The following is a 24,242-nucleotide window of genomic DNA, read 5'->3' as shown; positions in this document are numbered from 1 at the left end:
GAGTGGTGTTATTGAGCCTAAACAGCCACCACCCTTTTATAGTTGTTTGGAGATGGATTCTAGGCAAAAAAAAAAAAAACCAGCTAGATTTGACCCTCAAACGGTCATATGACCGTTAAAACACGTGCAGCGTTTTCGCTTTTTTTAACCGGTTTTTTTATACACGTTATCGGTTAATCGGTTTTTTATATAAATCGATTATTTAACCGGTTTTTATATAACCTGTTTTTTCGCCCAAAACATAAACCGACTCGTAACCGGTCAAACCGGTTACCCAAAAAAAAACCGGTTTCTAAAAAACCCGGTTTCGGATTTTTTTTTACCGATTTCAGTTAGAAAAAGCGGTTTTTTACATCTCTGGCCCTAACCCCTCCTCCGATCAATCACCATAGTTCAACATAACATAACTTAACATGGCTGGCTATCCCGGAGCCACGACATCCTGTTCCCGACCACCCAAGCAACCTTTCTTTCTATATCAACCTTCCTTCCCCCAATCTCAATCCAGCAATGGATTATTACAAGGTTCTGGGTCTCACCCGCAACGCAACCAAAGACGAGATCAAAGAAGCATTCAGAAACATAGCCAAAAAGTTCCACCCCGATAAGCACTCCTCCTCCCCCAAATCCATCCGGGACGGTGCCACCGTCAAATTCAAGCAGGCATCCGAGGCCTACGAGGTTTTAGTCGATGATCGCAAGCGTGCTGATTATAATATTCGCTCTAATTCAAGCAATACGGGCCGTGGTAGTAACGGGTACGGGTATGGGAATTATGGATACGGGTACACACGTGATAACAGGAGTTATGATTATTATAGTAGCAGGAAGGCGTCTGTTTCTCGGATTGATATTGCTTTGGGGTATCTAAACAGCCGTGCCTTTCTTCTTCATGTTGCTTTTGCTGGGTATGATTCGTTTTTCTAACTATTATTCAGTTATATATATCAAATTTTCTGGACGACCGAAACCATTGCTAGGTATTGGATTTTTTCCAGCCCAAAATGGGCTTTTGGTTTGGCTCGGAAACCCCATATTTACGACTAATGTGGTACCTTGCAATGGTGGTTTGGGTTCGTAACATTTGACCCTCCTCCTTGAGGGCCAACGTCCTCGTTGGTTATGGCTGGTGGCCACCACTTTGAGTTTAGTTTTGGCTCTGATAATAGTGTTATATCCCAAACATGAGAACTCATCCCAAGAGACTAGCACGGTGGGTGGGCGAGAGTTTCAAATTAAAAAAATGAGATGAATTGTGTGCAGTGTGGGATGGATTTATTAATAATGCGGTTTAAGATTAGACTGTGGGGAGTGGGGCGTTGGTTGGGGGCGTTTTGGATCCTAAACGCCAGCTGCTCCACCCCGGGTTGGCGTTGGGCATAGCGTTGCCCCTTTGGTGTGGGTATTCAGCCTGGCGTGGGCCGGGGGCAGGGTGACTTGGCTGGCTTTGGTTGGCTGGCTACTTTAATTAAAAAAAATCACATGGCTGGCCACGCCACGCCACACCACACCCCTCATTTTTCACCATAAGCTTGTGGATCCCACCCTCGCCACGTGTCGAGCAATGCCCCCATCCCAAGCCCCTCCACACCCCATAGTCTTGTAATTCTGTTGAATTTGGGATTGGAAGTTATATTAGAGGTGTTTGGATGTAGGGTTTCAATGGCATTAGTGACTATATTGCTATGAACTTGGTGTGCTAAAACTTGTTTAACTGATTTGATGGATAAACTTTGTGCAGGGCTTTATTAAGTGGTCTAGCCATGGTTGAGATAGGTAGAGATAAAATCTGGAAGAAGCAGAATTCGGGTGTATGTTTCTTGTCCTTTCTAACCATATTTTAAGTTGCTGAATTTACAGCTCGTAACCGAAAATCTTACTGCTAGCAATCTTTTATTTTGATCTGCAGAAATCGTTTGAAGAAGCAATGGAATCTATACAAAAGACAAAAGCAGTTAAGAAAAAGGAATAACAGGGTGTTGTTATACTAACCAAATTATACAGAAATAAGGTGGCGAATGAACACAAAAGCATGGTGTGTTGTAATGTGAGTTCGTGTTTTGTGTTTTTTTTATTCCCGCCTTAGTTCGCTTTCCCTGTCTTTTGTGTTCCCATTTTTGCTTTATGATCATGTGGATTTTTGCCGTTTGTAAAGGAGATGCTGATTCACAGCCATTCAGCTGAGAAGGAATTCATTGCAGAAGAAACAAGTGAATGATGTTTTCGGTACAAAATGGAACGAACATCAAGGCCATCAACAGTTATGAAATCCTTTTTGTACATTCATGTTTTGTTTTGTTTTTTTTTTTTTTTTTTTTTTTTTTTTTTTTTTTTTTGTGCTATTTCAGTGAATGTGATATTATAGAGTTTTCTTCAAGTATTTTAGGCTCAGTCCTACTGTGAATTGGCCAAAGAATAATGTTCATATATTAACTTTGACAAAGTTATAGTTACCACTAAATTAATATTAGTGTCTCGTGCTGTTTTTTTATGTGTTATATAGTATTTGATACTCGTTTTACATGTGTTTTTTTTATGTATCCAACGTTGGAGTGATATTGATGCATATATTAATTTTGGCAAATTTATAGTTACCACTAAAGTTACTATTAATGTCACGTGATGTTGGTTTGTTTCTTTTTTGTGTTATATAGTATCAGATACTTGTTTTTCATGTGTTTCTTTTTATCTATTTGACGTTCGAGTAATTTGTTTATTTCTTGTTATATATAGTATCCGATACTTGTTTTTCATGTGTTTTTTTTATGTATTTGACGTTCAAGTAATTTGTTTATTTCTTGTGTTATATAGTATCTGATACTTGTTTTTCATGTGTTTCTTTTTATCTATTTGACGTTCGAGTAATTTGTTTATTTCTTGTTATATTATGGTATCCGATACTTGTTTTTCATGTGTTTTTTTTTTATGTATTTGACGTTCGAGTAATTTGTTTATTTCTTGTGTTATATAGTATCCGATACTTGTTTTTCATGTGTTTCTTTTTACGTGTTTGACGATCGAGTGATATTGACTCACTGCACATTTCAAAGAGTAGTCTGGGTAAAAAAAAAATATAGTCTTGCATCATAATTTCTTTGCACCGACGAATAACTCAATTAAGTTAGATTATGACAATGGTGATAACGATAACTCACTTTGTACTTGATTGCATTTAGAACACTTTCCACATCAGGGGCGGACCTAGCATAGAAACGCTCCGGCATTAGTGTAAAATTAGTGTAAATTTTGAAAAATTTGACGTTTTTTCGAGTTCGCTGCCCCTCTTTATAGAAACGTTGCCCCCTTAGGTTTTTTCTAGATCCGCCACTGTTCTACATCACATCTTTTCCCTCTAATCAAAATACATATACATCACATCTGAATACTCTAAAATTACTTGTTTGACTAGGAAAAGTCAAAGTATCAATACAGATTGGAAGACAAGAAAACCTACGATGTACAATGAATCGCCTAATTAAAATAAATATACATCACATTTGAATACCAGAACATACATTTTTGACTAAGAAAAGTCAAAAGTATCTCTAAAAGGAATACAACTAGCTGTATTGTTGTACAATTGTCACCTTCAGTTAGTCTTCTGTTTCTCGGGTTTTGAACGGCGTACAAGCAACCTAAATATCCATACCGCAAATAGACACGCCTCCATGGGGGCAAGCCAATAAACAATTATATGCTCCTTTGTTGCATGAACACCCAGAGCATACGCCCACCCGACAACCTAAATTTGTAAAATATAGTAAGCGTCAATATGCAATGATGTAACATCAAAGAAATGTAGACTGATCAAGTCGTTTTCTTGGTTCCGTAACGGATCAAAAACGGTAAGTTCCATTTGACCCGCGGCCAATATATGTCCATTTCCTATGTAAATAATATGAAATATGGTTTATAAAAAGTATATTAAAATAATAACCTGGTTTCTTTTAAGGAAAAAGATCTAGTATGTTGCAGGCACTTGAATACATATCAGAAGATTATGACATGCTTGGTTTTTAGCCATTTTTTTATTTTTAATTTCAGTGGTTTGACCCGTTTTTAATATCATGAGTAAAGTACATGGATAGTCCCTATTGTTTCCCAAAAATTTTGGATTTGGTCCTTAGCTTTCCAAAAGTACATGGATGGTCCCTGTGGTTTGCAATTTGCAACATATTTAGTCCCCAACTTTTGCCAAAAGTACATGGATGGTCCCTGTCATTTGCACTTTGTAACGCATTTAATCCATAACTTGGACCTCCTGAAACTTTTAGATTTGTTGGTTGGGAACTAAATTCGTTACAAAGTGCAAACCACAGGGACCATCCGTGTGCTTTTGAAAAGCTAGGGACCAAATCCAAAATTTTGGAAAACCACAGGGACTATCCTTGTACTTCACTCTAATATCATACAATCCAAATCGACTCCTTTCCGCTTAAAAGTGTCGAAATTTCCACCTCTAATATTTATTTGTACAAGTCAACCTACCTCGATTTTGAGTTTATCGTTAAATATATACAATCAAAAGGAGAAAGGAAGTAAAGTCAAATTGTAGATGGGGATACTTACAGCAGCTGGATTCATGCATCCACCGGTTAAATCAGATCCGAGGATATGAAGAGCGAGTTTTAAGATGCTACTGATCCAAGTTTTCATGAAGAAACTGCCATGTCTGTATCTATCAAGCCCAAGTGTGATCAATACATACACGAATGTCAATAAACATTCTGTTAGTGCGCCTTGATGGAGGTTAATAACCAGCTCTGGCCCGTTCCATAATTCAGGAAATGTCTTAAGGATAAGCCTCACCCCTATGATCGAACCAAACACCTGATAAATAAATCAGACATAAATGAGGGCAAACTGAAAAAAAAATTAATCCAACTGACAGTTCGGAATCAGAAGATACGAATTAATCTAAATGGATTTGGGTCAATTTTGATTCAAATCCATGAACACGTTTAGCTAAACTGGCTGGGTTCGGGTTGACCTAGCAGATTCGCAGGTTGACCCTTTTAAGCAGTTTAATTTTTTTTTTCTACTTAAAAAAAGTGTTTTTATGTCGTAACTTAAACTGATTTAGTATTTTATGCCAAAATATAAAAGATACAATCGAAAAGAGCATTCAAGTTTTATAGGTTATACACATTTGTAATTTTGGTTGTAGATTTGTAATTTAAGAGTTTTAATATGCAAATAAAAAAAAAAAAACAGTTTTTTCAAATTTAACGGGTCGTGCTCATGATAACCCGCGAATAAGGGTGTCGTGTTTTTGTAAACTTTTCAAGTTTGACCTGCCAACCCACGAACACGTAATGTGTCTGCAGATCATCAGCACAAGTATACAAATGAATCCATTCAAAAAGGTCTTAGTAATCACCCAAACGCAGTGGCGAAGCTTGAGATTTCCGACCGGGGGGGGGGGGGGGGGCGGAAGTCACCGGACCTAGAAATTTCCATAAAACCGGGGGGTCGAAAACGTATACACCCAAAAATTTCTATACGAAAACTATATACTCTCCACTACTAAGCGAAAAGTTTGGGGGGTCGGCGCCCCCTCCCGCCCCTTAAAAGCTTCGCCCATGCCCAAACGCACCATTAAACAAACAGCCTCTAAAAGGCCAAAACTACATCCATCTTATAGTTATAACAATTTCTAACCAACATCTATAAATAAACCATTCAAAAGGTAGCAAAAATATGACTAACCATATACAAACAATTATTTCATCAACAAAGCATAAAATTATACAGATTAAGGAACAAATTTCTGAAAAACTGCAACTAATTACTAACCTGAAAGGGGATTCTTCCAACATTAACAAGAAATGTGACAAAATCTCCGTTAATTGCAGAGGTAAATACAACAATCGGATTATAAGCTCCACCATTAGTAAGCTTAACCAGATAAGCAAACAAGAACATGTTGAGAACAGAGAGGCAACACTTAAAAAACTCAGCAGTGTGACCATAATAACTAAACCCTAGAAAATTCTGAACAATTATTCTAATAATAACAGTTGCCCAAGCCCACATGAATGATAAAATCGTGTCTGTTACAAGCAGCTGCACTATTCCCGCCATTTTTAAGGATTGTTGTCTCGATTTCTCAACCTTTTTTTCTCAGAATGGTTTGGTGAATTGTGTTGTTGGTTATGTTGAAGGGTTGTGGTTGTAGAAGGAAATTTGTGGTGGAAGATTGGTGAAATTGCATTGACGAAGGGGTTGTGATTTTGCAGAAGATTATGATTTTTGTAAAATGCAGTGGTATTTTCATTTCGCAGATTGCCATATGTAGTATAAGGCCATCTGCAGCAGGGTTGTGTAAATGGGGGTTCTTTTTAACGGCCAACGAGAATCCTTTAAATGGGCTACCGGTGAAATTCATCACATCGGGATACACTCGCCTCCGCACCCGGAAAACCCTCACCTAGGGTCAAAGCCCGTGAACACTCACCCGAAGGCACAACAGTAAGGAAATGGGGGTTATACTACACGTAGGGGTTCAAACGAGCCGAGCCCGAGCTCGACCAGGCTCGAGCTCGAGCTCGATTAACTTATGAGAACTCGGGCTCGTTGGTATTTTCTCAAGCTCGAGCTCGGCTCGGGCTCGGGTCGTTTATTATCTATTAATTAATATATTAAATAAAAATAATATAAATAATAGACTTTTTAGGCTCGCGAGCACGATAAGTGAAACTCGGGCTCCGGCTCGGGCTCGTTTACTAAATAAGCTTATTTTTTAGGTTCGAAGTCGGTTTGTAAACAAGTTTAAAGAAGCTCGGTTCGTTTACACTAAGGCTTGATAAGGCTCGACGAGCCTAACGAGCTTCACATGCGAGCCTCGAGCTCGGGCTCGATAAACAAACGAGCTTTATTTTAGGCTCAAGCTCGGCTCGGGCTCTATAAGGCTCGGCTCGTTTCAAGCCTTTTCTCAAGACGATCTCGAGTAGCTCGCGAGCCGCACGGCTCATTTGCACCCCTAACTACACGTGACAATTGTCTAAGAAAAGGGGTTATATAACTTAAACGTGACAATTGTCTAAGAAAAGAGGTTATATAACTTAAGTGTGTAGTGGAGGGTTATGTAGATGTGGGGTTATATATGTATGTATGTATGTATGTATATATATGTGTGTGTGTGAGTGTTTTCTTGTTTAGCGTCGTGATAATCTTTGCGGGAACAAATTTCGAAGCCACAACGCCCCGAGGGCGGTGTGCCCGGGCGCTATATATGATTTTGGCGTGACATACTCTTCCACTACGGAAAGACTAAGCAAATTATTGTAACCGGTAGTGTGAAATTACCTTTCAAGAACACGCCAAATTATTGCTAAAAAGTCGTAAGAAGGGTATCAAACAGACTTCGATTGAACTCATTCAAGCGGGAATGGAATCGTCTCGTCGAACTCTACGATTTGAGATTTTAGGTTTTTGTTTTAGATGTTTAGCTTGTAAATTTTAGATTTTTTTATTTACGTCATTGTGTCTTTTTATTTATCATTGTGTTTTTTTTTTCTATATTTGCGTCGTTGTGTCTTTTTTCTTCGACATTCGGTTGCTCGACCTTGTGTTATATTTTGCGATCCATTGTGTCTTTGTACACTTCTTATTTTTAGGAGTCCTTGTAGAATAACTTTACCTGTAGATGAGTTATGTAGGCTTATTAATACACTACCAAGAAAACTAAGTGAAACAAAACTAACTGAAAGAAAAACCAGGGGCGGGCCTAGCATATTACTAGGGGTAGCCCTCGCTACCCCTTGACGCTCCGACGGTAGTGTATATTTTTGGAAAAGTTTGACGTTTTTTCGATTTTGTTACCCTTTTTATATGAAACGTTGCCCTATAAGGATTTTCTAAATCCGCCACTGAGAAAAATAGTGCATCCAGGTGAAGAGCGAATACGGGTGGCGCCGGTTCGACTTGGATGGGAGGCGATGTTTTACCGATTATTCCACTGTCGTGCCTTCGGGCGGGTGGAGGTCGAGTTCCCTCGCATCTGGTGAGAGCCACGGGGCTGGCAGCGGTCGAGTAGTCGACCTTGACCACAGCGCCCGGTGGTGTCAGGTAGTTGACACGACGTTCCTTGCCGTTCAAAAAAAAAGAATGATATGAGGTTAACATGTGATGTTTTCAGTGCAATGTCTACAAATCCACCTTCTGATACACAACTCAAGAATACAACTACATAATGTAAATAAATTGATGCTACTCTCAACATACCATGCAAAATATGGTTTTATACAACTATAATGGCTATTTTTACAACTCCATTATCCACAAATAAATTCTCTTCTATAGTGTTGTGGTGCCTTGAATAATATTCTATAAAGATTTCAGCATAACTTGTGTCATACAAACCATCATAGATTGGACTTGAAATTATTTGCTCTATAAGAAAACATTGCCACAATATGATCTTCTGCCTAAACAAAGTTAATAAACCAACGCCATTCGTCTCTCTATTCAAATCTTGTTCAGGTACATCCATTTTGTTCGATCCCTCCATCGTCATAGAAACCCAAATCTCGACGATTAACTAGATATCACGGACCTTGTTCTTGTGGCGTGTTTTTGGCTACGTTGTTGCCTTGTGAATCTTTATCTGTAGCGGAATTGTTGAAAGTCTTATTGTTTGACAATGTACCGTCCTTTTGTTGGAAGATGCTCGGATCCCTATTTAACTTTCCTTTCGAAGCACGCATAGATGCACAAAACCGTTGTGTGAAGGACCCGGTGGTTGGAACATCATCGTCTTCAACTACCACCCACTCTCGAAAGTCGATAGGGGGTGGCATTTTAGAGCATAATGCATCCTTAAAGTTCTTAAAAAAGCCTTCATTGTATGGATTTTTCTTCTTCTCAAATCGGTACCGGAAGTTTTCATACGTTGTCTGCAAAAAAAAAAAGACACGAAATAGTACTTTTAGGACAAGATAGCGATTTTCCACCGTCTTTACAAGCGTAAGAAGATGGTAACCTGGTTTGTGGAAATGAGATAAAAATGGAAAACGCTAAGCCCGCCGACGAACCAAACACTTATGAAGCAGTATGTCGCAAGCATAACCGAAATCACGTCTTTTGATAAACTATCCATAAAACTGCCGTTTTCACGAATAATATCGAACAATGAAAACACGAAGACGTATACACATAAGACCGTCGAGGAGGTAACGAACAGGATGAAAAAACGATAGTTGCGCTGCAAATGCATTAGCCATGGTTAGAACTTAGAACTAACATAATTGTGTAAATTTCACTAATTTACGGCAAATGTATCGATTAGTGTTATATTTAGGGGCCTTCTCATAAACAGTTGAAACTGACCGGGCCATATAAACCAAAGCAAGTCGATCACCCCAAATTGAACATCATAAAACTGACTGTCGATTATCGTATAGTCGGGACCAGTGGCGAAGCTTGCCCTCGAAAAGGGGGGGGGGGGCGCCCCACTTATCCTGCGCCCCTGGTTGGGACCAAAACTATAATATAGACATACCATAGGACCATCTCCATGTAACTAATTGGTTTATTTTATTTCACATGTGAAAAATATGCAGTTAGGTATATGTATGGATGATAGATCAAAAAAGAAGGTCAGTGCACTTACAACTCCGATACACTGGCCTACCCACGGGCAATGGTGATCAAACCGTTGCACGCAGTTATTACAAACGGAGCAATGAGAAGCACGTGGAGGGCGGTAGAGCATGCAAGTGTCACAATATTTAACTTTTATCGGGTGGCCATTAACGAGCATTTCTTTCATTCTTGGTATCCTCAGGCTCATGGACGTACCATCTGACCAATCCAAAGATTGTGACCGAAGATTGAAAGACTCTTCACATTCTGGCGGTCGTTTGTTCCTACGAACTATTCCAGGATTTCTTGCGGACGTCATGAAGAGAAAAGTTAGAACCTGCTTATATAAAGGCCGGTCAAATTATAAACTAGATGTGATAATTTCGACTCGTTTATTCAGTCGATTTGGTTTGTGATTTATGCGTAAGAAGATTGTTCAATACAAGACCATTTTTAAGTAGAGAAGCGTGAGAACCCAAAATGTAACTTAATGTTTATGACCCCTTGAATAGCTTTATTTATAAAGAGAAAGAAAAAGTAGATTATCAGGGCGATCGGATTCATTTCAACTAGCCCGTTTAAGTTTTTAACCCCGTGTGTCACCTCTACAAGAAAGTATGGTTAACGTACCAAAAGGGTGAGGACGATTTCTAAAGAAAGTACCCCATACGCAAAGGTGCTTCCATCTTTTTCTATCTCGAGTAGAGCTTTGATGCCAAAGGTTATTGCTGGGGCTCCAATAAGGAACGTAGATAAAAGTATTGAGCCGGCGTCAGGACCAAATATCAATCTACCGCCACAATAAAATTTCTGTAAACCAAAACCAAATGTAACAACCAAATAACTTTTATGATCAAGTGGTTCATGCATCAGCAACATTCACCAAAATGAGTGAAATGGTATTGAGATTTAGGACAAATCCACAAAGTGCATTCTTTTTAGTTCTGAATTCTAACATGTTTAACGATATATTCATCAAGATATGTTCATGTCTACTTTGTCAATATAGTTTAGCATATATTACACTCTGTTGTCAAGGCTCACCCAGGTGCGCACCCAGGCCTAGCACAGCCTTCTCGCTTCGCTTCAAAAACCCCACTTTTAGGCCCAAAGGCCCATTTTTAAGGTCAAGTTCTAACGCAATTCCGGCCAAAAATCGTCTGAACAGGTCCTGAACAATTATACCAACCCTATCAACACAAACTAGCCCTAAAGAAGCCTAAAACACGTCTAAAACCCCTAAAAAGTGTATTTTTATACTATACGCCCTCGCGTAAAAAAACCCTTCGCACACATTTCCATGATTATGCCATTCTTTTAAAGTCAAACATTGACCTTCTCCATTGACTAATATAATAAGTTGCATATAATCCATAATTTTCACATATATAATGCTGAAGACAACATAATGACTAGAATAATCCATAACAAATATATCCACATTTGCAAGTTTTTTGTTCCTATCAATAATATTATCCCTCCCACCCACAATACATGTTGACTTTAAAAGTCAAAATCCCCCAGCTTTTGAAACAACAACATAAATAGGAAAGAATGGACTCACATTACGACCTTTCCAAACTTGATAAAGCCTCTTGGTGTTGCGAGGAGATTGTGTTGTTGGTAATTCGTTCATGGCTAGAATTGAAATTGACGACAACTACCCATTTAAAAACCTTATGATTATGCAGATGCAGATGAAGAAGAAATATAGAAGAGGGGGGGAGTTTATGGATGTCTCCCTCCTTTCCTCTATATCTCTCAGTCGTCTTCTTTTGTATGTATCTTATTATCTGTGTGTTTCTATATCTCCCCGCTTTCTACGATCAACGTTCCTCTCGTTACGATTGCTCAAACCCTGAAACAACATATGATTTCGATCTCTCACCGCTGGACTCGGAGGGGTTCCCAAATCCCGACTATTTCGTAAAAGTTTTCGTGGGTTATTATGTAATGATATCATTATCATGTATCCTATTAGTTGTTTAACGTAAATTTAAAAATTATAAGGCTAAGGGGGGGGGGGGGGGGGGGGGAATATTCCACGGTCCTCCCAACCACCGAGGTGATCTCACCTCGCAGACCGCCACCCAGCAAGCCTGAGTCTGGGGTAAATCCGCTACCGTAGGGGCGTTGGGAACGAGCAAGACTCGAACCCGCCACCTCCGGGTTAGAATGTGGGCTGGTGGCCATTGGGCTGACACCCAATGATTCTAATGGGGGGAGCAGGGGCATGGGTTTGAGACATTTTTGCCATATATGACCGGTCATCAAATGGTACACCACTTTCTTTCTTTCTTTCTTTTTTTTTAATTGACGGTGGTTCGCGTGAATTGAACCACGTTTACCACGGCCCTCCCATTTAATTGAAAATAAGAGAAAACGTAGTGGATTTTATGTAATCTATATGTACTTTCTATAAAAAGAGAAATCTCAATGACATAAAAAAAACTTATGTGGCAGCCATAGAGGCTGTCTAACAATGTTTTTCTTATATCATCGACGATTAGGTGGTAGCCATAGAGGGAGCATAGTGACATCATAATTCAAAGATCTGCCATCAAACCACTGCCCCACTTTCAAATTTCAAAGGTCTGGCCCACATTCAATTATCAAACCATTGATATTCATTTAAAAGGGCAAACCACTGCCCATCAAAACAACTAAACCACTGCCCACATTCAATAATGCATGAGTTTTGGCTTCATTTTCAAAATTCAAACGTGTGTCTCTCTCTCTCAAATAAATATAGTTCTGACTCAATTTTCAAAATTTAAACCATAATTTCAATCCCACTCTCTTAACTCTCAAATCCAGAGCCCCATCTTAGAAACCCTAACTTCTGGAAGATCAAAAGGCAGAGGTTCAGAAGTTATTCATCGAAGCTGAAGGTAATCTGAAAGAAGCTAAGAAGTAATATGTGTTGATTATTAGTTTATTACTAAGTGAGAGAGAAATGTTGTATTTATGTTTATAACAAATCACCAAATTAGGGATTGAAGATTCAAGTTGATGGGTAGATGCTTAAAAGAATCTAGGGTTTATAACCAATCCCCAAATTAGGGATCACGCTACTTCAAGTATACTTCAATATCTTCTCGTCCTGTGGTGATTTTGATTAACTGCATTCGTTTTAGTTGCGATTTTGTTGAAGATTGGATCTGTATTGCTTGATTTGTTGAGTGTAGGTTTGATTGATTGATCACCGGATTCTGTTTAATTTCATCAAGATTAGGTAATTAATTAGTTTTTTTTTTGATATTTTGTTATTTGTGTGTAGATCTGTTAAATTGTTTAATTTCTCAACGGCAGGTCTTGAAAAATAGTTCAATCAATAGACGAAGACGAGAATCGGAAGAATCCAGTATCAATTTGATCCTGATCTTCTATTAGCTGTTTTTCTTCCTCCTCTTCTTTTTGAAAGTTCTTTTTCAATGGATGTGCATCACATCAAGGTTCATCCCTCTCTCTCTCTCTCTCTCTCTCTCTCTCTCTGCCTAAGGATATCATTTCACGTTATTTAATTGCATCCCAAAAAATGCAGCTTTTATTTCCGTATAGCTGGAGCTGGAAGACCTCATTGCTTCTTGGAGGACTTCTAGGCGCTACTGATCCTGTTGCAGTAATTGCTTTTCTAAAAGAGCTTGGTGCAAGCAAAAAACTAACTACTGTTATTGAAGGAGAATGTTGATGCATACGTCTGTCGACTTCGTCTTGTATCGAGTCTTGTAATAGAGTGTATAGATCAGGGCACGTAGTACGAGAAAAATGTCAAAATATGTGTTTATGGCTATTTCGCACGAAATGACAATATGTCATTTCGCACGAAATAGCTATTTCGTGTGAAAGTGATTTCGTTTGAGGCATTTCGTGCCAAACCACTCAGCCTATAAATATCCATGATGCCTTGTCATTTGTAACTTTTCCGGTTTCAGTACCGAACTGCTGCCGAAGTGTCTACTCGCTGTAAAACTTTGTCAAATCAATCAAAAGACAGTTTAAAGTGAATATCTAGCTGAATTACCTCAATACGTTTGTTTCCGCCTCTCGTATTGAGCGAAAACTCTTCTGAACGACTCGTTTGGGTCAGAAATCGATCCTACAAGTGGCATCAGAGCTCAGGAAGAAGAGTTCTTACCAATTCAGCTGCAAATTCTGATTTCTACACCTTCTTTTCACAATTAACAAGTTTTCACGGTCAAAATGTCTTGAATTTCTCACATTATACGCGCAATAGTGTTTTAACAAACCCTTGAATGTTTCAGACTTAAAATCGGACAAAAACCTGATCAATTTTGTCAAAAGCAGTTCGAGATGATGACATCAGCATTTCATACGAAATAGGAGTTTCATTTCGCATGAAATCACTTTGTATTGCTTCATTTCGCACGAAACCAAGTTTCATTTCGTACGAAATCAATTCGTCATTTCGCACGAAACCAAGTTTCATTTCGTACGAAATCAATTCGTCATTTCGCACGAAATCAGTATTACATTTCGTACGAAATCAGGTTGTTATTTCGCACGAAATCAAAAGGTTATTTCGTTTGAAGGTCTATTTCGTTTGAAAGTTTGGTATTTCGCACGAAAGCACTCGTTTCGTTCCAGATTGTTATTTCATTTGACTGTTTCCACACGAAATCAGTATTTCATTTGAGAGGGTATTTCGTTTGAAAGCTGTGATTTGTGAATTTTTGAAACCAAATCATGGAAGAGGAATTTTATAACGCCTTTGCTACTCCGATCAGTATTGCACAGAACACAATGTTGGAAAATGAAACAGGCACCATGCAAAAACCGCCAAAACTCATGAACATTGAGGAGTATAAAGGATGGGAAGAACGTTTTGAGAATTGGTACAAGCAAATTACTTGGATGCTTGGGAATGTGTTGAAACGAAATATGTTAGACCAATGAATGATGATGAAGAGATTATTGCAATTAAAGATCTTAGTGCTGAAGAGAAAAAGAAATAAAAAGATGAAAAGATGATGACTAGTTTGTTGCATCAAGCTGTTAAGGAAGATATTTTGGTTTTGTTGCAGCACAATGGAACTGCTTATTCAATTTGGAAAGCTTTAAAATCAAAGTTTGTTGGAAGTAAAGAAATGATCAAGAACAAAAAATCACTTTTGAAAAAGGAATTTGATATATTCCTTGGTTTGAGAACTGAGAGCACCAAGCAGATCATTGAAAGATACTGCAATCTGCTAGTTAACATGAAGAGGATGAGCATCACAAAGGATAATGAAGAATTGATTGAGAAGTTGGCTGATGCGTTGCCACATGAAACTTGGGGCACGTATCTGATGATGTTGAGAAATAAGAAAGATTTTAGCAATTTGACACTGAGTAAGTTCATTGAGAAACTTGAAGCTCAAGAGATGGAACAACGGAAGATATCAAGAATGAAAGATTTTGACGGAGAACAAGATATCGGTATTTATTACAAAGGAGGTATCAGTGATAAGACCAACATGTCACCAAAGGTTGAGACTGCACTCAATGCTAAGAGTTCTTCTGGAGGGTCATCTAAAGGATCAAACAGCAAAACGAGTTTTTCTTCATATCCATCATTTGATCCAAATTTGTCAACAACAAAGAAGGGTAAAATTCTACAATGCAACATTGTACTAAATCTTGAGAATGATCAGGATTATTCAGAAGAAGTTGCAAAAAGTCACATGTCTTTGTTGGGAACTGTGTTGGAGTCATATGGGAGTTTAGTAGCAAGAAGGATCGGGAATCCAATATTGACAAAAGAGGATTGCGATCAGATTGATGCTGAGGAGATAGAATTAATGGATATAAAGTGGTGTTTGGCAAGTATGTTGAGGAGAGCCGAAAAGTTTAAACAAATTACGAGAAGAGATGATTTCCGTGATGCAAATGTTTCTACTTTAGGTTTTGATAAATCTAAAGTTACTTGTTTTCGTTGCAGGGAAAAAGGGCATTTCAAGAGGGAGTGCACAAACCGCGAAGCAAGTGGAGCTCAAAATCCGTTCAACAACAATGACTACTATCGAAAGGCAATTTATCATCAAGTTGCTCAACAACAACAAGAACCACAAACTGCACATGCTAAGAAGGCGATCGAGGAGTCATCAAAGAGAGCTGGTATGGTGAATCAAGATGATAAAAAAACAACAAAAGGATCCAGTTGGGATAAATATATTTCAGCTGATAGCGAAGCATTTCTGATAGTTCAAGATGATGAAAGATTACCAGAAGATAGTGATAATGATAATGATTATTATGCAAGAAGAATGGAAAAGCATTTAAGAATGATGGAAGAGAGTGACAGTGATGATGGTAAAGTTAGAAAGAAAAAGAAAAAAGCTAAGAAACAAGTCAACAGTGATGATGAAGAAGTTCCTGTAATAAAGAGAAAGGTAAAAGAAGTTCCAGCTTTTAAAGTTGATGTAGAAGCTGATGCACAAAAGATTCCGGTGAAATGTAAGAATTGTGAAGCAGTGAAAAAGTAAAACAGTACTTTGATTCACAACTTGAACAGATTGAAAGAATCGTATGATGTTCTAAACAAAGCAATGAATCAGTACAATCAATCAAGCAGTGAACAAGCAACAACTATGAAGACACTTCAAGGAGCTTTCATGACAAAGCAGAAAGTTGTTAACAATTATATTGAGAAGTGTGCTGTGCTGGAACAGAAACTAGAGACACAGAGGATTGAAACAGAAAGAGTAAATAGGTTGTTAAAAAGTTACTCATGTACTTCTTATGTCATTGACAGGATTTATCCAACAATTGAAGGCATGAAGGCTTTTGAAGAAGAAATCTCTAAAGAGAAGAAGATAGACTCAAAAGAAGAGATTAAAATGAAGAATTCTGGTAAGAAACAGAGTGTCAGTTTCCACCCCCGCTTGAAAATGGATATTCGCCACGAAATCCAAATTCTGAAAGAGTCGAAAAGGCAACCAACTTAGTGTGGGAGTCTGATCCATCAGATAACTTGCCAGAAAACATTGATGTCACTTATACATCGTCTGACACTGATCAACAATCTCAATTGATGAAGAAAGTGGTGGATCATGTGTTAGATAAAGATGATATGGAGGAGTCCAAGTCAGAGTCTAAGTCTGAGTCCAACACTCCTAGTCCAACAGTCAAAATGGACAAACGGGTTTATAATAAAGAATTTCTATTATCAAAATCTAATTTAAATGATGAAATATTCAAAGTTGCTTATACTTTGAATGATTCTAACAAATTATATTCTGATGAAGAATTTCCAATAAGAGGTGTCAGAACTGAAATGATCAAAAAGGTTTTCAAACTAACAGAAATTAATATTTCTGAAATAAAAGATGTAAATCTTTCTGAAAGACTTAAAAAATACACCTCAAGAATTCAACAAAGAGAAAACAAGAAAAAAGGTTACAGTTCTGGTTCAGGTTATCAAAAGAAACCAAACCATAACGGTAATTTCAAAAAGAAAGGTCTTGGTTTTATTCCACCAGAAAATCATAAAAATAAGAAAATTTATAAACCAAAAACTGTATTTGTTTCAGGAGCAAGCTCGGAAGAAGAGGAGAAAAGTTCATTCTGGAAGCAGACGAACAAAGAATTCCTTGCGAAGAAGCAAGATGAAATGAAAAATGGAGATGTTCAGGAGAAAGAGACAAGAACGTGTTTTCAGTGTAAAACAATTGGTCGTATTGTCAGGAATTGTCCAAAGGCAATCCAATCAAAACAGGGAGTGTTTCTCAAAATGAAAGAAAAGATGGTTGAAACTGAACCACCAACTAAACCATTTATAGTTTTCAAAAACTCAAAATTTGAGGTTGGTGAATGTTCAAAAGGATTTTACAAAAGAAAAGCAAATCTTGACAACCAAAAATGGGTTGTTAAGAAATCTGATGATAGTTCTAGCGATGATTCTGATTCGACAAAATCATAGGAGCTATCTTCTGGCGATGAATCTGATTCCACAAAGTTAGAGGAGCCACAAGTTGAATCAAAAGGTGAAATATCAGTTCCTCCAATGGATGATGCAAATTTTCCACCATTGAGGGCCGAAAATTTTAAACAAAAAGTTGGTAAAGTTGAGATTTCAAATCAATTCTTTTCTGAAAAGAAAGAATTTGATGTTGAAAAAGCCTTTAACCCCAAAGTGAAACATATTTTTGGAAAAATGATTGATGGGAAAGTCAAAGGGGTAAAGGAATATTATGAGAAGAAGATGAAAGGATAGAAACCGAGTGTTGATAACTCGGAATCTCCCAAGAACTGTCAGGCTTGGGAGAATCTCTTTAACTGAAAAACCTGACTTGCCGGAACTCCCAGATTGGTAATTGGGAAGTAGGAATCGGCATCTTTCTTGAGAAATTCACAGGTTGGTAACTGTGATATTTCGATCTTCAAGTGGTAAATCAGGGACATTAAGTTGTACTTGATTTCCTACAAATGGTATTTGTTGGTAGAATTTAAAATTGTTAAATTTTTCAAATGTTTGAGAAAACAAAGTGATGAATGAATCCCCATTTTTACAAGTGGTAAAATCAACAAATCTTATTTTCCAGAAAAACCATTTTGATTAAAACAAACTTAAGTGTTTTGAAATCATAATGGGAAAATAGTTTGTTGTAAGGGGGAATTCTGATTGTTTATGCCAAAGGAATTGTTGTGAATTGCTTAAAACAACAGTTGTCCATTTACTTGTACAGTTTATTTTCTAAATTTTCTTTAAATGTTTTTGAATTTTAGGGGGAGTAAGAAATTTCAGAAAATCCAAAAACAGTAGAAAATTTGAAAAAGCCAAAAACATTGAAAAAATGCAAAATGAGTTTTGTTGTAAAAAGAGGAAATGATAGTACATCAGTGGACGATCACAACACGCTAAAGAATTGAAAAGTCAAAAATGTGATAAACGATCTCACTGAGGATGTGTCAGTAGGTTTTTATACATCCAGTAGATTGTTTTCGAGATATAAACATAAATATCAAATACTTACTTATATCTTGGGAATATCTCTTGGATATATGGGTAACCCCCGAAATCTTGTTTGAAAGATTGTTTATTTCTGACATACTAGGTCTTTGTGCGTGGTGATATCTGGGGTATTATACCAGGACTTCTGATTTTGCGGGAGCAATAGCCTAGTCCTCGTATAATACTTTGAAAGAGCTTTAATCTTAAAGCCAGCCCTCAGTACAAAAAATGATGAAACATTGAAAAATGCTAATCATGTGCTGTTGAAGAAAAGATCCCCAAACGGGACACACCTAAAGACGAGCCGTCATCTCTTTGTACGAACGGAAGTTCTAGCCTGAGCTCTCACGGTTTCGCATTTACCCGTTTACAGATATTATTAGTGTACATTCACCTGTAAGACTGAATATAGAAGTCTGGATACAGGAGTATATTCTGAGATGGGACACTCGAGTAAGTTTAAGTACTTAAAACATTAATCTCGTATCTTGAAACAGTTGAACTTTGTGTGAAACTTTAAGTGGATCAGTATACTGACAATCTAAGTGAATTGTTTAGAACTTAAAATGTTTAAAACTTAACGGTGTTAGTGATTTGTCTCTTAAACTGATATGATCCTCTTACACAAACTCACAAAAATATTGTATGTAAATATTTCTTTATTACATCTTGTTAAAAATAAAAACTCAAAAAGATTTTAAGTGTGTTTTAGCATAAAGTTTTGAAAATCCAAAAAGATTTTATTTCATCTTATTTTCGACAACTGATGTTGGAGAGCTGATTTTCAAAATTCCAAGTGCTAAACATGATGAATATTTCGTGAGGGGGAGTTTGTTTAAAATGAGAAAATGTTTTGAATGTTATTTCTACAAGTGGTTCATCAGAGATCAACATTGTAAAATCATTTACTGATTAATTTCTGCTAGTGGTATATAAATTTGTCAAATTTTAAATTTATGAAATTTATTTTGAGGTAGAAGATGTGCAGGTATGCCAGGTTTCGATTCCTGACGAGTCTGTGATTAAGAGAGAGCCAGGTTTTGATCCTGAACATGTTTGCCAGGTCACGATCCTGATCCTAGCTTATTGATAGGGAGAGTTTGTAGATGAAGAGAGCCAGGTTCTGATCTTGAAGTTGTATAGAGTCAGATTACATTCCTGGCACTGATGATGCTGATCAACTTAAGGAATCAAGAGATCTGATCAAGGGAATTAGAGTGAGGTAATAGCCAGGTCGAGATCCTGGAAATGAAGAGGAGAAAGAGATTGAGGATGTTTTACATTGTTAGATACTTTGGAAGAGTTCGAGAAGTCTGATAAAGACTGAAGATTGAAGACTCGACACCGAAGACTTCGTCAACATCCGAGGGGGAGTCTGTTGGTGCATACGTCTGTCGACTTCGTCATGTATCGAGTCTTGTAATAGAGTGTATAGATCAGGGCACGTAGTACGAGAAAAATGTCATAATATGTGTTTATGGCTATTTCGCACGAAATGACAATATGTCATTTCGCACGAAATCACTTGGCTATTTCGCACGAAATAGCTATTCGTGTGAAAGTGATTTCGTTTGAGGCATTTCTTGCGAAACCACTCAGCCTATAAATATCCATGATGCCTTGTCATTTGTAACTTTTCCGGTTTCAGTACCGAACTGCTGCCGAAGTGTCTACTCATTGTAAAACTTTGTCAAATCAATCAAAAGACAGTTTAAAGTGAATATCTAGCTGAATTACCTCAATACGTTTGTTTCCGCCTCTCGTATTGAGCGAAAACTATTCTGAACGACTCGTTTGGGTCAGAAATCGATCCTACAGAGAATCATTAATGCCGAAGTGTCTACTCGCTGTAAAACTTTGTCAAATCAATCGAAAGACAGTTTAAAGTGAATATCTAGCTGAATTACCTCAATACGTTTGTTTCCGCCTCTCGTATTGAGCGAAAACTCTTCTGAACGACTCGTTTGGGTCAGAAATCGATCCTACAGAGAATCATTAATGAATGACGGGTATCAAGTTTTTACTGCTCTTAATCATCCATTACATGTATGTTCTTCGTCACTAAAGCCGCATTGTGCACATTCAGGGTGTCAATTGTCATCTATATGCTTTTCTTCCGGATGGTAACCGGTTCAAGCTTCAGCTGGGGGACAATATTCAAGTTCTTAGCTACTACGTCTCTTGGAGCGTAAGTGTTTTACCTTCAATATGGAGGTTGCTTAAAACTTTGTTTAACTTATTTCTTGGTCCAGTGTAGCATTGGGAATGGCATTTGGTCTGAGGTCTTACATGTAGCTTGGATTTATTTTGGATGATACAGCTATAAAAATTACATTAACTCTTGCTGTGAGCTACCTTGCCTACTTTATGGTATGTAAACCCACATAGGCTATTCATACACTGCATAATGTTTCAGAATATACCGAGCTATATGGTATTGCCCATGTGATAGGCTCAAGAAGGTGCAGCAGATGTTTAGGAGTCTTAACAGTAATGACGTTGGGAACGTAAGTTGAACTGTTTTAACATTTGGAAGCTGCTTTTTCAAAACGGAATTTGAACTTTATTTAACAGAATAGGAACTATATTTCAACAGGTTTTATGCTTCAGTTGCTAGAACTGCTTTCAAAGGTGAAAGGCAACAAAACTTACATCATTTCTGGTATTTCCGTACCTTTTTTGTTTTTTTACGATACTGCTACATATGATATAGGTTCTCTTTTTAAACTAAACGTATCAATGAGTCACACTTTATATTTTCTTTCACTTATACCATGGGCAATCTGGGTATTTTAACAAAATATATGATGATATGCAGGACTGTGCTTATAGCAAACAATGTTTCTCTACTGAACAAAGAGGCGAACGCTCTAGTTTATAGTTATGAGGATTTGAAATACATTAAAAAGATAGGCGATCGCTCCAGTTTGTACCTTAAGAAGAGAAGAATTTTGTTAATTAAAAAAAAGTAGGTGTTTGACTAAACCAGAAGACAACAATAATTTAGGCGGAAGTCAAGAATGCTTGAAAATTGGAGTCACGAAGTGGGAACAAGAAGAAGATGAAGGGGGTGGCCAAAAAGTCCACTCCTTCATTTTGGCATGAAGATCTAAAAGATGAAGGGGAGGCCAAAATGTCCACTCATCGTGATTATGCTCTGGAAAGTCAAAATCCTTATCTGAATTAATTTTGATATGTTCTTATGCTAAGTTTAGTTTCCAGTTTCTAACACTTTTTTTCTTGCGTAGTAATCGAAAGAGACACTAAAGTGCGATTGCTGATAACATGGTGCAACTTGGGAAAGAGGCTCGTGATCTGATCCAGAGGTGCGATTGCTGGCCCACCACAAATGCCTAACGAGGTATTGCGATCTTTTTAAACTAAACGTATCAATGAGTCACATTTTGAATTCAGTTACTATGAGGTATTGCGATCTTTTTAAACTAAACGTATCAGTCCGTATGCATTTTGAACTAAATGCACTGTTAGGTTTAGGTCTGTTGTAATGAATGTAATGTTTCGTGGGATCGGTAATGATCTCAAAGGAAGATTAGTGTGCTACAAACAAGACTGGACAGGCGGCATCCGGGCCAGTATCAGGTTCATGATTCTTTCGTAAAACAAACTCGTGTTATTATGCTTTTCATTAATAAGATTCTGTTTGCTTTATTAGGATTCTGGCTCCAACGACATATAAGCTAAAAAGTTGAGTTTTAATGTTTGTTTGATACAGAGGGAAGTTTAACTGCAGTCCAAACTCTAGCCTCAACCGCGCTTTGTGGGATAATTCACTCTATAATTGGAGGGCAACCACTTCTTATATTAGGTGTTGCTAAACCGACGGTGTTAATGTACACTTTTATGTTCAACTTTGCTAAGGATCAAAAGGAGTTAGGGAAACCTCTTTTCTTAGCCTAGGCTGCATGGTATTTTCTTAACACTGTTGACTGACTTCAAACCCTCTTGGTCAAAGTCTTTTGTGAGATATTACACCCTTATACATTTACCAACCAAAATTCCCACAATACTCAACCGTTGCGTCTTTCCTAACGGTTTACTTAGGGTGCCTTTTAACAAACATCGCACCGTTTCATTGGGAGCACCCGTTTAATTTTAAAGCACCATCAACTCACGTCGGTTAACAATAAATTATTATTATTACATATTATATACGTATACATATTGTTATAAACACACGTGTACACTAATCCCTATCCATGCAGAAAGTCACAATGCTTCTAAAATGAGGACTGATGCACCGTTTAACTTTGGGAAAGAACGCAACGGTTCGTTCTCAAAAGAGTTTCTTTTTGTTCCTACATCCATCTTTCAAGTTCACGTCGATTACGAAAAGCAACCTTCGCCGTCGCACCCTCAGACGCTAAATAATTTCACCACCGTCACATACGGCGCCCGTAACCGTAACCGTAACATCACCATCTATTCAGGCGGTTTCATATTTTCCTCTGTTACCGACCGATTATCAGACGCAATCAATCAACCGTAACACGCTTGATGCGAACACAAAACACTGTTCCTCTGATTTGTTATCTGGTCGTGAAATCGGTTTTGAGATTTAGTGTTTGGTTTGGAGATATGATTTTAACAGACCTTCGTTCCATCTGTACGAGTTTAAATATGATTTCAACAGTCCCTCAAAATTTTGGATATGAGTTTTAGAATTGGATGGAGACGGAAACATGGGGTAACCTACAATAAATCATTTTAACAAAACCGATTGTGTTCGAATGTATTACTTGGATCAAAAAAAATCTGATTAGTACGACTGGAAAACGAATTGATCCCATTTTGCTCATGAAGATGTATTCACGAACACTATCCAGATACGATAAATAATTTATATGAATAAAAGGATTTAAATGGTGAAAATACCGCGTAATTTTTGTTATGCATAGCAACGATAGTAGGCGACGACAATAACAGATCGACACGACACGACTACGAACTGTTAAAAGCGATACCTTAAATGACGAGGGTGGTTTCATCAAGATTTAATCAGAACGGTCCGGTTAAATGTCAATTGTTAGTCCATTAATAGTTTAGGGGTATTTTACTAATTATTAGTAGTTTAGGGAGTCTAATGTAATTGTTTGGGTTATTTACTTATTTATGTACGTAATATGAAGGAAGGAAATCAGATTTGAAGTTTGAAATTCTCCTATCTTCTCCAAATATTCTCCTAGTTCTTCTCTTTTAGGGTTTAACCCTATCAAGGGTATCAGAGCCGTTCCGATCTCTGGTCGGAATTACTTTCGATTACCATGACTAACACTCGCAATCAAGAAATTGATAGCACTCTCAAGGAACATGGCAAGGCAATCTCAAATCTCCAAGAAACCCTAGTCGCCATGTTGAAACAACAAGAACAATCGATGAAACAACAAGAAGAGATCTTACGAGCACTCAAGGAGCATTCAAGCGGTGGCAGTTTTAGCGGCGGCGGAGGCGGCCCTGATAAAGGGTTGTTTAGCGATGATTCGCGGACGGGCGGAAGACAGAAGACATAATTGTTGTTGATGAAAATATTAACAATGAAAATTCCATTGTTGCACTACATGAGACAGTGAAGCCCTTCAATGAAGACACCATTCTTCATAAAGGAAGAAAACATAGAGACACATTTTGCATAATCCTTGCTAATGGCGCTTGCGAAGAACCCAAAACTAGACTATACAATGTTGTT

General features: G+C 37.6%; 3 protein-coding genes and 1 pseudogene across 4 annotated transcripts; 2 read left to right on the top strand and 2 right to left on the bottom strand.

The window, feature by feature from the left end:
• Positions 1-380: 380 nt before the first annotated feature.
• Positions 381-2,490, top strand: LOC110865439 (chaperone protein dnaJ 72). Of its 2 annotated transcripts, none has more exons than XM_022114681.2 (4): positions 381-908; positions 1,742-1,811; positions 1,910-2,035; positions 2,156-2,490. In XM_022114681.2, the coding sequence occupies exons 1-3, from the start codon at positions 511-513 to the stop codon at positions 1,970-1,972; spliced, it is 531 nt and encodes a 176-aa protein (XP_021970373.1). In that variant the 5' UTR covers positions 381-510; the 3' UTR covers positions 1,973-2,035; positions 2,156-2,490. The 2 variants fall into 2 exon arrangements, with proteins under 2 accessions (XP_021970373.1, XP_021970372.1); XM_022114680.2 differs by having other exon boundaries at positions 382-908; positions 1,910-2,047.
• Positions 2,491-3,379: 889 nt separating this feature from the next.
• On the bottom strand, positions 3,380-6,364 carry LOC110865440 (probable aquaporin SIP2-1). The gene is made up of 3 exons (XM_022114682.2): positions 5,797-6,364; positions 4,570-4,830; positions 3,380-3,742 (listed from the first exon to the last, which is right to left on the bottom strand). Exons 1-3 carry the CDS (start codon positions 6,082-6,084, stop codon positions 3,590-3,592), a joined length of 702 nt encoding a protein of 233 aa, XP_021970374.1. The 5' UTR covers positions 6,085-6,364; the 3' UTR covers positions 3,380-3,589.
• Positions 6,365-8,235: 1,871 nt separating this feature from the next.
• LOC110865441 (probable protein S-acyltransferase 1) lies at positions 8,236-11,535 on the bottom strand. The gene is made up of 5 exons (XM_022114683.2): positions 11,150-11,535; positions 10,216-10,395; positions 9,614-9,922; positions 8,984-9,205; positions 8,236-8,897 (listed from the first exon to the last, which is right to left on the bottom strand). The coding sequence occupies exons 1-5, from the start codon at positions 11,219-11,221 to the stop codon at positions 8,550-8,552; spliced, it is 1,131 nt and encodes a 376-aa protein (XP_021970375.1). The 5' UTR covers positions 11,222-11,535; the 3' UTR covers positions 8,236-8,549.
• A 309-nt stretch (positions 11,536-11,844) lies between these two features.
• On the top strand, positions 11,845-22,456 carry LOC110863978 (annotated as a pseudogene).
• The last annotated feature ends 1,786 nt before the right edge of the window (positions 22,457-24,242 follow it).

Source organism: Helianthus annuus, chromosome 6, assembly GCF_002127325.2.
Source record: "Helianthus annuus cultivar XRQ/B chromosome 6, HanXRQr2.0-SUNRISE, whole genome shotgun sequence".
In the NCBI taxonomy this organism is placed as follows: Eukaryota; Viridiplantae; Streptophyta; class Magnoliopsida; order Asterales; family Asteraceae; genus Helianthus; species Helianthus annuus.
The sequence above is the reverse complement of the archived record's forward strand: the minus strand, read 5'-3'. Positions and strand labels throughout refer to the sequence as shown.